Source organism: Diceros bicornis, chromosome 41, assembly GCF_020826845.1.
Source record: "Diceros bicornis minor isolate mBicDic1 chromosome 41, mDicBic1.mat.cur, whole genome shotgun sequence".
In the NCBI taxonomy this organism is placed as follows: domain Eukaryota; kingdom Metazoa; phylum Chordata; class Mammalia; order Perissodactyla; family Rhinocerotidae; genus Diceros; species Diceros bicornis.
Window position 1 is genome coordinate 2606496 of NC_080780.1, and position 12199 is coordinate 2618694.

At 53.4% G+C, this 12199-nt stretch overlaps 1 protein-coding gene across 1 annotated transcript; it reads right to left on the minus strand.

The window, feature by feature from the left end:
- Positions 1 to 448: 448 nt before the first annotated feature.
- On the minus strand, positions 449 to 8656 carry IGFBP3 (insulin like growth factor binding protein 3). The gene is made up of 5 exons (XM_058534769.1): positions 8164 to 8656; positions 4604 to 4833; positions 3983 to 4102; positions 2723 to 2860; positions 449 to 1843 (listed from the first exon to the last, which is right to left on the minus strand). Exons 1-4 carry the CDS (start codon positions 8570 to 8572, stop codon positions 2735 to 2737), a joined length of 885 nt encoding a protein of 294 aa, XP_058390752.1. The 5' UTR covers positions 8573 to 8656; the 3' UTR covers positions 449 to 1843; positions 2723 to 2734.
- Positions 8657 to 12199: the final 3543 nt, after the last annotated feature.

Sequence of the window (12199 nt, forward strand, 5' to 3'; positions counted from 1 at the left end):
CCTCCTGCCTGGTCCACTCTCTTCTCCAGAGGGTGGGGTGAGAGGGCCACAAAATCATCCTGCATGTGTTCCGTGCCTGGTCCCCTCGGTTGTGAAGGCTGCCCTGGGTGGTGACAGATAGGACAATGGGGGACAAAACCTAAAGGCAAAGACAGCCAGTCATGAGGTGTGTCTGCTGATCTGTTCCCACCTGCCCACTTCTGTGACAGGACCGGGGTCAACACCCCGGCCTCCCGGACCTGGAGGCTCACAGCAGACAAGACCCAGTGTCTCCATGGGGCCAGCGGAGGCTTCCAGGCGGTCTCCTTGGGTTCTCTTGCCGGAGGCAGAAGCAAACAAAGGCATTTGTCTAAGAAGTCTTCTACCGCAGCCAGAACATCCTACTCTCTCTGGATGATTTCATTAGTAACCCACCATCCGGAGCCAGTCACCAACAAGGGGAAAAGGATTTCTTTATGGTAAAAACTTTATTTACTATTTATAAATACATTGCAAGACAAACTTTCCAAAAATACTTTTTTTCTTCAAAAACTTAATTAAAAAAATAAAGAAAAGCTAATAGGTAGGCAGAATGTCTCGAGACCCCTTTGTGTTCTCAAGGAGGGCTGTGCATAGCATGTGTCCACCCCAGAGGCTGGGCGGGCAGCACGGGGCCTCCTCGGCGCTAACCCCGCCAACCTCGAGGGCTGGCCTCCGGGGGAGCCGGCCCTGCACAGGCTCCTCTCCTCGGTCCTGGCCATAGTTATGTTCTCTAGCATGGCTAACGTCTCATCTAGCATTATCTAGTGTGGGTCCTAGCATATCTGGATGATGACGTATATAACGTTAACAGGTCATGAAGAACGTGTTTTCTCTGCGTATATGTGTGAGTTAGAAAGAAAAGCAGGATGATGCCAAGTGCAGCCAGCACGGGCATTCTGTGTGCTCCCAGGGTCCTCGCTGGGCTCTCCAACAAGCCATTCATCTTTCCTGGTTAGATAAAATTATTATTGTTATGTTTACACTGTGCCAAGGAGGACAGAGGTGAGAGATGAAAATAAACCTCCTTTCCCTTTAAGGAGCTTATCCTCAAAAATCAACTTGGTCATGAACTGTTGAATAGGAAAACACTATTTTCTATGGTCATTGAAGGATCGTGCTATTATTTGTGATGCCTTTTGCTGTCCCACTGCCCCCCTGCCCTGTGGGGCCACCAGGAAAGGCTGTGTCTTCAGGGAGCTGCTGACAAAGAAGGGTCAGAAATACCTGCCTTTATAGGTTCCCAGAGTTCCCTAGAACATCCTTGGTCATGTTTTTTTACAAGTAAGACTCTATCTTATTCTCTCCACTAGTTCCCAAGCAGCACAGGTCACTTGAAGACAGGAAATAGCTTCTTGGTCGAGGGACCCAGGCCCTTGCTTCAAAGATGTAAGCTGCAGGCGGTGCGTGGGGATGTCAGACACCAGAGGGCAGGGGGTCCTGTTCCCGACAAGCCTGTGCTCATTTCACAGGGTGGGGAGGAGGCGTTCGTCTGCAGAAGCAACACAGTCGCTGCGGCACGAAGCAGAGGCGGAGCTCCCAGACGGTGTGAGGTCCGGCCGCACTGCGCTTGAGTTTACAAGTATTTTTATAGGAAGCAACAAGAAAAACCACACTGCGTTTCACTGATGACTGGGAAGTAGAAAGATGCTCAAGTTCACCATTAGAAGAACCCTAGGCATTTCAAACATCTCTTTCTAAACTTTGGTTTTAAAAAAAGTCAGATCACCACAAAAAGAAATATAAATCGAGGCTGTAGCCAGCTGCTGATCATGTCGTTGGCAGTCTTTTGTGCAAAATAAGGCGTATTTCAGCTCCACATGAACTAAAACAAAGAGAAAAAGAAACATATTGAAATAACTGCCCCTTGAATCGAGAGGGTTCAAGTCCTGCCTGGGACGATCAGGTCAACACCCGGGCACTCGGCGGCTGGGGCTCCCCTACACTTTGTAACAAAGCAAAGAACACCGTAAGGGGCTTGCAGGGTTCACTGTCACAGTCACCCTGAGACTAGAATGATTTTTTTTCAACTTGCAAGGAAACAAAATTTATCACTAAAAATGAAAATTTCTTCCGTTTACTTAAACTTGTCTTGAGTAGACGAAAGGAAATACATATTTATTTTTTTCCCCACTAGCACTCTCATATATTAAAAGAAAGAAAAATATTGAATGTGATAGCATTCTTCAAAATGATAGTTTAAAATTTCATTTTTGTATTAGATTTAAATAAACTTTATTACAATTATATTAATCAAAGACTATCAGAACAGCCATAATATATTTTACAGAAAAACAAATAGCCACACCCTTTAGAAACACGTTCCTTTAACAAGTTCTTTCAGATTAAAACAGTTTACCTGTGAAGATAAATGAACCATCAAAGCTGAACTCTGAAAATCTCACATTATATGTGTATGAATATTTACAGGTTCTAAGTTCTTTAAAATGAAGGGAAGCATCTTTGAGGCCACCTGGCTACAGACCCTCTTTCCCTGAGTTGTTCAGCTGGGTTGGGGGGCCTCCTTGCACCTTCCTGAGGGGTCTGTCCTATATATCTGTCCTCTAGCTGCAGCCCCTGAGTCACCAGCCCCAGGGCAGCCCGCGGCCTGCAGACCCTCCCTCCCACCCCAGCCCTTCTGGGAGGCAGAGGCCCAGGGCCAGGAGGCTGCGGCCCCTTGAGCCACTCAGGTCCCAGGGCTTACGTGGCCGCGGGTCTACTTGCTCTCCATGCTGTAGCACTGCACGTCGCCTTTGCCCTTGGCGTCGTAGCCCGGGAGGGGCTGCCCGTACTTGTCCACACACCAGCAGAAGCCCCGCTTCCGGCCTTTGGAAGGACGGCACTGTGGGCAGAGCACAGAAGATGGAGCGATAGTGAACCCCGGGAGGCCCCCACAGTGGGGGTCCTGATGACAGGGGCAGGTGCCCATGGCCAAAGGTGGAGCAGGCTGTCAGGGCCCAGGGTGGTCTCCCAGCACGGCCTCTGCTATGCTGAGAGGCACCACGGAGAGGCCAGGCAGAGCCCCGTGTGCACAGCGTGGCGGCATGCTCTTTGTGCGGGTGGGATTCTCTAGAAAAGCAGCAGGCAGGGCAGGTCTGTGTCCCTCAGGGTCTCAGAAGACCCTGGACCTTCTGCCCCGCAGGCCTATCTGCTGAACGAGGGAATGAGAACGTCCCTCGTGCCCCGCTCGTGTCACGTCTGTGTCTTTCAGAGCATGCCCAGGCCGCACACATGGTAACTTCTCAGTGCACGCTTGCTGAATAAGCGACGGAAAGAACCACACGAACAAAAGACCTGACTAGAATGATCGCCTGCTGAATAGTGACTGGTGGAAGACAGGCATGAGAGGAGGCCAAGGAGACTAGTGGCCACTGAGGGAGATGGGCCCTCTGACCAAGGCCACCACCAGGAACACTCTGGAGGAGGCCACACTGTTCTGTGGCTAATCCTGCAGATGCCACGGTAGGAACTGTCCAGTTGGGAAGCTGACTGAAATGCTGCCATAACATACTCGTAATCCAAGGAGGCGCATTTATTGTGGCTTAAAATAACCACCTCTCCAACAGGTTTGATCTTTTATAGCCTGTCGTTCTCTGGAAGGCACGAGTGTGCAAGGGACCAACACGGGACCTCAGGGTAAGCTTCTGGTCCTGTGACCTCATGTCAGCCTTCTTGGAAATTCTCTACAATAGTTATTCAAAATGTCAGTGCAATGCAAGTGCCAGTGTGTCTGCGTCCCTTTATGGTTCACAAAGGGCTCCTGGGTGGCACTGCTTTGCTCTGTGGGTCGGGAGGGAGACAACCAGGGTTTCGGGTTTTAGAGAAAGCAGCCCTGGGTCGGTCTCTGGTGCTGTCATGGGCCAGGAGCTAGGGCTGCGGCCAGCGCTGGGGGTTGGCAAAGCAAGCCTCTCCTCTGCACTGGGGACAGAGGGAGAGAAAGGAAACATGCGAGGACACCGCTTACCTGCTTCTTCTTGTAGAAGCCCTTCTTGTCGCAGTTGGGGATGTGGACGCCCCTGGGGCTGAGCATGTTCAGGAACTTGAGGTGGTTCAGCGTGTCCTCCATTTCCCGGCGGCAGGGCCCCTGGGGAGGAGGCCGTGTTACTCGGGAGCTCGCACTACCTCATAAAATCCCGGACGCCCATCAAGCCCTCCCGAGTGGACCTGCAATGTGCTCCTCAAATGTCTTTTGCCTGAGTTAGTTGTCGACATTCCTAGAAGGACGCCGACTGCGGCTCCTGTCTTCCTCGTGAAATCCCCAGAACAAGGCACAGAGGCGAGGACAGAGTCCCCACAGGCCAGGACACACAGAGACCAAGGGAACGAAATAAAGTGGCCTTGGGAGCACATTTCTCTGTACCACAGAGGCCTGGAGAGCACACGATGCGCTTTTATGGATGTTATTTCTCCTCGACCTCGGGAGATCTCCGAGATCGGGAAGGGTCACATCCTTTACGTCAGGAGGGGCTCGAAGCTGCCCACGGCATCAGCTGGACCACTGGGATTTACCGACGGGGCTCTCGAGTAAAGAGTGACTCTGGCGTCCCTCCTCTGCCCCCTCCTCCCCAGGAGGAAAAGCTCTTACATATTCTGTCTCCCGCTTGGACTCGGAGGAGAAGTTCTGGGTGTCTGTGCTCTGGGACTCGTAGTCCACCTTGTAGCGCTGGCTGTCCTTGGCATGGCCTTTCTTGATGACGTCCATCTTGGTGTGGAGGGTGTGGAATTTGGGGTCTGGCACTCGGTGTGTGCTGGGGAGGGCCTGGTTGTCCATACTCCCGGCACTGTGGTGGTCCTCCTCCGACTCACTGCTGTTTCCTTGAAAAGCATAAGAGACACAAAGATGGTTGTGGACATTTAACAACATTCTTCTCAAAATCTTAATACTGCGACCAAGTCACATCTAAGCAGAAATGTTATTCAACAATTCCAAATATGTTTAAAAAAACACCTTGATAACGTATTGTTCCGTAACACTAGCAGAAGCAGCCACCTTTTAGGAATGAAACACGACATGTGCTTTTAGGAAGCAGGAGCAGCTGAAGGAAACTCTTTTCACCTCTCAGCTTTCAAGTGTCTCTCATCCTCCACCAGCAGGGGTCAGACCCGAGCCAGGGAAGGCTCTGCGGGCGATTCAGATATGTTCAGGGCTGCTCCAATGCGGGCCTCCCACGTGTGCGACTCGGTGGATATACACCTTCTCCGCTACACCCGGCCCTGCTGGGGGACGATGGCAGCAATCTGGGTGCCAACAAGCCCTGGAGGGGTTCCGACGCTCACTCAGGTTTAACCAGCACTGGCCTAAGTGCTACCAGGCAAAAGGCTCCAGGGGATCTCTGCCGGCTCAGACAGGGAAACTGAATTCCTCTCCACAAAGCGCCTTTGCCGCATGTCCCCAGACTCACGCAGGCATGTCTGGTGGTGCTTTATAGGTCCTGCCATTACATCTCTAACACTCAATGCCCACTCAGGGTCTGGGACGCCCAGAAGAGCTGCACAGACCCTGCACATCCTGGGGCACTTTCCTGGGGAGGCCCTTCATCCCATTTGCACAGGAGCAAACAGGACCCTGACATCACCAAAGCTCTGCTCAAGGCTTACATTCCTTAGTGCCAAAGAACTTTCACTCCCTGAAAAGGAAGCACCTCCTGTGGATCCCTCAGGGGAATCAACATGCTAATAGACACAGACTTGACATTGACGTGGGAATGTCCACAATGTCCCTGAGATTTCAAGGATACTGACTAAATGTGTGGCTGATGTATACCTAGAATGCTCTCTCTGTTCCCCTTCCTCTTGCCTGACTCTATGCAGCCAGGTAACTGTCATGCGATCATTTCACTTGACAAGCCACGCCCTGATGCCTCCCTCCCAGGAGGGGCTCCTTTCGCCATCTGGTCCTGAATCTACTATGCCTGGGATGCCAAGTGCCCTGCTCCAGCTGAAGCCTCCTGGGAACACGCCTGTCACAGTGGTAGCCCGCCCACCTGCCTGGAAGCCAGCCAAGGCCTCCGGCTCTGGGCTCCGAGGCGCAAGAGCCTAGCTCGGAGAATGCCCCCGGCGGGCTAAGCGCTGCTGAAGGACACAAAGCTTCTGTTGCAGATGCTCCACTCTCTCCTGGAGGCCCGAGGGCAGGTGCACTCACGGGGGTGTTTGGGGAAGCCCCTCTCCCCTCTGGGTCTCGAGTTCTTCACTCAGAAAACAGTCTCATGGCAAGGAGGAGTTGCAAAGTTCTCAAGGGGTCCGGTGTCTGGGGAAGCACAAATTCCTCTAGCCCAGAGCCTGCTGGAGTAAGATCTTAATTGGTAGGATTTGGTTTCAATTTCCTTTCACCTTAGTGTTTTCTTTTCTTTTTCAGGGAAGTACTGGGGCAAAGGAGATGCTAAGAATATGTAAATACACATATTTGCATTTCTTTTCCAAGAACTCTGAGTAATTTCTTAAACTTCCTTGGTTTGTTTCTAATGCCTGCTGACTTAGAGATGAAGGGAAACCTTTCCATTTAAGCAACAGATAATTTTGACTTTTGACTGTCATTTAAATTTACCTATCCCTCCTCCCAAGTGGATTTTAGAGGTCACTTAGATCTTTTCATAATCTTATAATAAGCCACATCAATCTACACTATGGAGCTACTCGTAACAGTAGTAATCATAATGTGTGTTATAGTCTAACTAAAAGAGACAATGTTTATAAGAACTTCTAAGATCACTTTTTGAATGTCCAAAAAAATGCCCTAGAACCATAAAGTACATACACAGCAAACGACATAACTTTGCCCTGGGTCTAAGGATTTTAAGCCTGTCTACTAGTATAAAACAGTGTATGTTTTAGGCAATTGGAATTTTGCCTTTCCACCAATCCTGGAGTGGTGTTTCTCTGGAATAAATAGAGCCATCCCTGCCTAGCAAGGAAACAGCCCCACCGGGGAGTGGAAATCTGCAGGTGTGAAAATTACAAGGGGACTTCCCTCTGCTGGTCCTAGATGGGAGCTTGCCCACTGCACTCCGTCCAGCTGGTGGCGGGAGGTGGAGGCAGAATTCTCCTAGCCTTCAGCTATGTGGGAACTTCATTCATAACTAAGCGAGGCTGGCAAAGCCTGCTTGAAATTTAGAGGAACAGCTGCCAACAGCATTTAGACTTCTTTCCTAAGGGAACGATGTGATGTCCTTCACAGAGTCGCGGGCCTGGTAGTGGCAGAGACAGCGGAGCAACTCTGCCAAACACTAGGAATTTTTTGTCTTCAGGGCTCCTGTGAACTGGACCGCATTCCTTCCACTTCTGACTGAGATGGCACATAGTCCCGGAGTTTATTCCAACTCTCTTCGCTGACACTGACGTCCGTGCGTCCACACTCCCGGCAGTCTCCGCACCTGGGGTTTGTCTGAGGGCCACACAGGTACCAGGGCGGGTGGGGTGCACAAGGGGAACGATCCAGTAAGCGGCATAGGCAGTTCAGCCCTCACTATCCTCCCTGCCTCTGGGGGACCCTGGTGAGTCACTTCTTTCTGAACGTCAGTTTGTCCAACGGAAAACGATACTATTACCAGATTCCCACCTCGCTGGTTTTGGACACTCCGGGAGGTGACAGTGCTTTGCAAACCGTAAGTCTGTGCAAATGTTAGTATTTTTAAAGACAGGTACAATTTCCTACAACGTGCCTGCCCACCTTCCCCAGTCGCCTCCCTGCGCCCTCGGCCCCCACAGCAGCCTCGGCACAGGCACGCTCGCTCCCAGTTCGTGGGAAACAGACCGAGTTCCAGGGTTGGGCCGCACAGTCCACGCCCATGTTCCCGCGCTACGCGGGCGCACAGGCCGGAGAATCTCTGTCCTGGATATTTCCATTGGCTGCGCTAATAGTGGAACCCGCTCCCTCCCTCCCCATGAAATCTTTGACCCATTTTCACCGAAAGCGCTGTGCAATTTACAAGCACTCTGCACTCAGAGAGCGGAGCTAGTATACGGCCGGCTGCAGAGGGTCCCTCGGGCAAGCACCCTCGCCTCGCGGGGCCTCAGTTTCCCCACGTAAAACCCTTGCGGGGGGAAGAGCAGCGGAGTTTCCGCAGCCGCACCATCCCACCCCCGGCCTTGGCGATGGGGCGCCGGGCCCGGGATGCTGCGGCAGAGCACCTGGCGCGGGCGGCTCACCTGGCGCGGATGGCGCGGGCAGCAAGTAGGCACGCAGGCGGCCGGCGGCGCTGGCGTTGGTGCAGAGCCCGCGGCCATCCAGCAGCGCCTGCAGCGGGCGCGGCTCGCCGGGTGGCGGCTGGCAGCGGAGGCCGGCGCCGCAGCGCTCGGTGTAGACGCCGCAGGGCTGGCCCTCGCGCAGCGCGCACGTCAGGCAGCAGCCGCAGCCCGGCTCGCGCACCAGCTCGGCGCACGCGGACGCAGCGGGCGGCGGCGGGCACTGGGCCAGCGCGCGCGCGTCGCACGGCTCGCAGCGCACCACGGGGCCCGCGCCCGCCAAGCCCGCGCCGGCTCGCGCCGCCGGCGGCCCACGGAGCAGCGACAGCGCGGTCAGCGCCGCGGCCCAGAGCACGGGGCGCGCCCGCTGCATGGCGCCCGCCGCGGGGGCCCGCTACTTGGCCGGCCGGGGCGCGCGGGGACGGGGCGACAGCGCGCGGCGCGAGGCTGCGGGAGCAGGGTAGGGAGCCGCCAGTCCTCAGCGCTGCGCTGCCGCGCTCGCATCTGGGCGGCCCGGGCGCGCCGGCTGCTATATAGAAGCCGGGGTGGCCGAGGACACGCCCCGGAACGGCGCGCCAGTGGTGGTGGTGGGGGGGGGGGCAGCGGGGGCGGGCCAGAGCGAACCAGGCTCCGGGGGCCCGCGCCTCGCCATGGGCAGCCGGGCAGAATACGGGGCTGCGCAGCGCTAGGACGGCCGGGCACCTGCTCCCCGCGCACATGCCTGGCGCCCCCGGTACCCTGCCGTCCCCGGGGCCTCTGGTGTCTCCCCGCCCCAGGCCACCCCAGCGCCGCCGACTGCCCTCGGCCACCCCGATGCCTACGCCCTTCTCCCTCTGCACCCTAAGGTGACGTCGCCCCACGGCGAGCCAGCGTAGGGGAAACTGGCGTGTGCTGCTCCTCACTCGTGTGTACTTTGCAAAGCTTTCCAAAATTTAAGTCCTTGGGTCTAGGAAGTCGTGGGACGTTTCTGAATGAAAATACCCGATTCGCTTCGGAGTCTCGGCGAGCCAAGGCACTCGAGGTTTTATCTGCACCCGCTGGGCCTTTGGCACCCTCAGCCTCCCCCTCCACCCCCCGACCCAACAAAAGCGCATCTGCAGGTGCGTACTTGGCTTTCGCCCTTTCTAGGTTCCCTTCTCAAAGCGCTGGAGGCTCACGCTTGCCTTTTCACTTCAAGTCCTAGTTGGCAGAGTGGGCCGGCGGAGAATGTGTCCTTAGGACGGCTTGTCAAAGATTTGACGTCACGACTGTTCTTGTTTTAGGTATCCTCCCTGATAACGTTTTCAGATAGAGTTTACATGCACAACCGAACAATAATGAAAACAATAAAGCGGGCACCGCTGAAGCGTAATTAATAACCGAATAGTCCTCAACATTGGTAATTTTCACTATCAGTTTTTCAGGCCACTTTGTATCCCTGTACTAAGTTCTCTCCGGTGCGTTGAAATGGAGATTTTGTGACTCGCGCTCATCTGTGAAATCTGAATACTTTGCACTAGGGTGCAAGTCCGAGGGCGCAATTGCGCCCTTGAGGTCGCGGTGAACCGGGCTGGCCTGCTCCGTGCGGGTCCTTTCAACGGTGTCTGCGTGCCCCTCTCCCAGGCGACCAACAGAGGACGCCAGTGGTCCAGGATTGAGTGGAGAATTACACTTCCCAAGGCTCTTTTATGAAGAGCTTGTGCTTCTGCAGTGGGAACCGGTCAGACCATCGTGGGAATGGACTTTCCTGGACGCTGTTGAAAATAGATACTTGCCCTAGGAGGTGGATAGGTGTCTTGGAGAAGCCTTTTGCAGTTTCCGGTAGAAACAGCAAACTTGCGTTTCCCCCTCCACCCCGGCCAGCCCGCTAGGCAGCCATGGGTGAGGTTAACATCCATCCACTGTCTTTCCCACCTCTCTCTCTGTGTGTACATGTGTATGTATGTGTATGTGTATATATCTTCTTCCCTTAGAATGGGAAGACCAATTTACTCATACCAAATAAGTCATAAATAAAATATAGTAATAAGTGAGGATCTACAATGGAGAAGAGATCAAAGACACACCGAGGGGGCCTGTCCGTCAGCCTGGCAAAGGCGCAGCCCCTGAGGCCCTTGTCGGCTCCTGCAGTCTAGCGCTCAGCTGTGGGAGACCCGCCCTGTTTACCCTCAAGTACACCATAACCGTCCTTGAGGTCCCTCTCCTGTCTCCCTCCTTGTATGTTCTCTGCTTTGACAGCCAAGAACAGGGTCTCCGATTTCATTGGAAAATTAAAGGAAACAAAACAAATCCCTCAGGGTTACATTTGTTCCTGAAATAACCATGGACACTGGACTCTGAAATTAGAGCAGGGTTTTGTATCAAGATTCTTGAGGTTGCAGGTCCGCCTTTGTCTAGTACAGTGTCGTACACGGGGCTGTTCTGGTCATTGGTCAGTGTGGCACTTTTTACTAGCGTTGTCTTCTGAGCAGTGGACAGGGGAAGCCCAGGGAGAATATCCAAGTCCGACCCCTCGGTGCTCCTGCTTTTCAGACGGCGGAGCCCGGGCCTGGGCAGCTGGAGAAAAGGCTCCTGTTCCGCGCGGAGTCCCTAGGGGGCGCCGAAGCGCCAGGGTGTCCCGGAAGAAGCCTGAGAGCACGGAACGCCGAAGGTTACGTTGTAACTCTCGATGGATATTCCATAGCAACGTTTTATATAGGCTGTCATCGCCTTTCTCGTGAAATCTTGCAGCAGCGACGTAGGGAGAATTGTATTTCATTATTTAGCCATTCTTGTTTGACAAAACTGCAGGGAAACCCCTCCAGAATCTAATTGTTGCAGGCAGGACTTGGATAGGATAAAACTTAATTTTGTGGCATGCTAGTTAATTTTGTCAGACTTTCGATTAATCTGGCGTTTGTGGTTTTTGACATAAACTAGAGTGGTTAGTGGGAAAGATGTTTTTCCCTGGACGAAGGTACTTGGTATACAATTGCTTAATAATTGTAGTGTTCAACCATTGGAATAACAGACAGGAGACGGGATATATCCCTTTTCACTAACAAAATTCAGTTGGGCTGATTATGATTCATGATTGCTGGGGTCAGCCTGGTCATCCTAACCAGGTGACATAAGCCACTCATTTCTTTGAGCCCACTGCCGCACCTGACAGGCTCCTTGTCTCCATGTGACATCGGCTACTTTGCTTCGCTTAGGCTTTCCCTGGACCCGCCACCTAGGGTCTCTCTCCCTGCCCTGAGCAGCAAGCTCTCTCTTTCATGTCCTCAGAAGTATGTGTCAGGTTTACTTACCACAGTAGACTTCGAACAGAAAGGTCCAAACTCCTAGAGGCAAGTGATGCTGGGACCTCATTTTAGGACTCAGTGGCACTTTCCCTAAATAAAGCCTCAGCGTTTCCTGCTAGGGGAGGTCTGCATGGGGACAGGGAACCTAATTTCCCCTTCATCAGATCGCCTGCTAGGTAAGCCTCCCAGTTATGTATTTTGGGTTTAGGAGTGCATTAAGACATCACTGCTGATAAAAACTAGCAATGACTGTAACCTACAAATGACACCATCAGAATTTGTCTGTCCATTTAGCCCACAAACTGAGCATGTACACGTGCCCAGTCTTCTTAGCCAGCCTGTGAGACCCTATGGCAGCTTCCCAGATAGTGATGGGCAGTGTGACCATGGGAAACACAGAGGGGTTTACAGTGTGTTTGTGACCCAGGGAAGGGGGCAGCAGACCCTGCCTATGTGGTCAGAAGAAGCTTCAGAGAGGTGGTGGCATTTCAGTTGAGTTGTAAGGGGTGTGGAAGAGTCCAGCTGAGGGAGGAAGGCAGAGGAAGGACTGTTGCTCTGGAAGGACTGTGTGCCTGGAGGGAGGGGGGTCCTTGTAAGGGATGGCATTGGTATTGGCACGTGTCCTTTGGGGAAGGTGGAATTCTGAGGTTTGGAAGAAAACAGAAGGAAACGTGAAAAGGTGAGTTGGAAAGGTGGTAACGATGGCATTGGAGCCAGGGACTTCAGACTTGGTGCTG

Excerpts from the sequence above, each read along its gene's own strand:
- IGFBP3 (XM_058534769.1), bottom strand. The coding sequence starts at position 8,572 with ATGCAGCGGGCGCGCCCCGTGCTCTGGGCCGCGGCGCTGACCGCGCTG. Across the intron at positions 4,834-8,163 it reads GCCCGCGCCATCCGCGCCAG|GAAACAGCAGTGAGTCGGAG; the intron begins GTGAGCCGCCCG and ends ATGCTTTTCAAG. Across the intron at positions 4,103-4,603 it reads CCAAGCGGGAGACAGAATAT|GGGCCCTGCCGCCGGGAAAT; the intron begins GTAAGAGCTTTT and ends CCTCCTCCCCAG.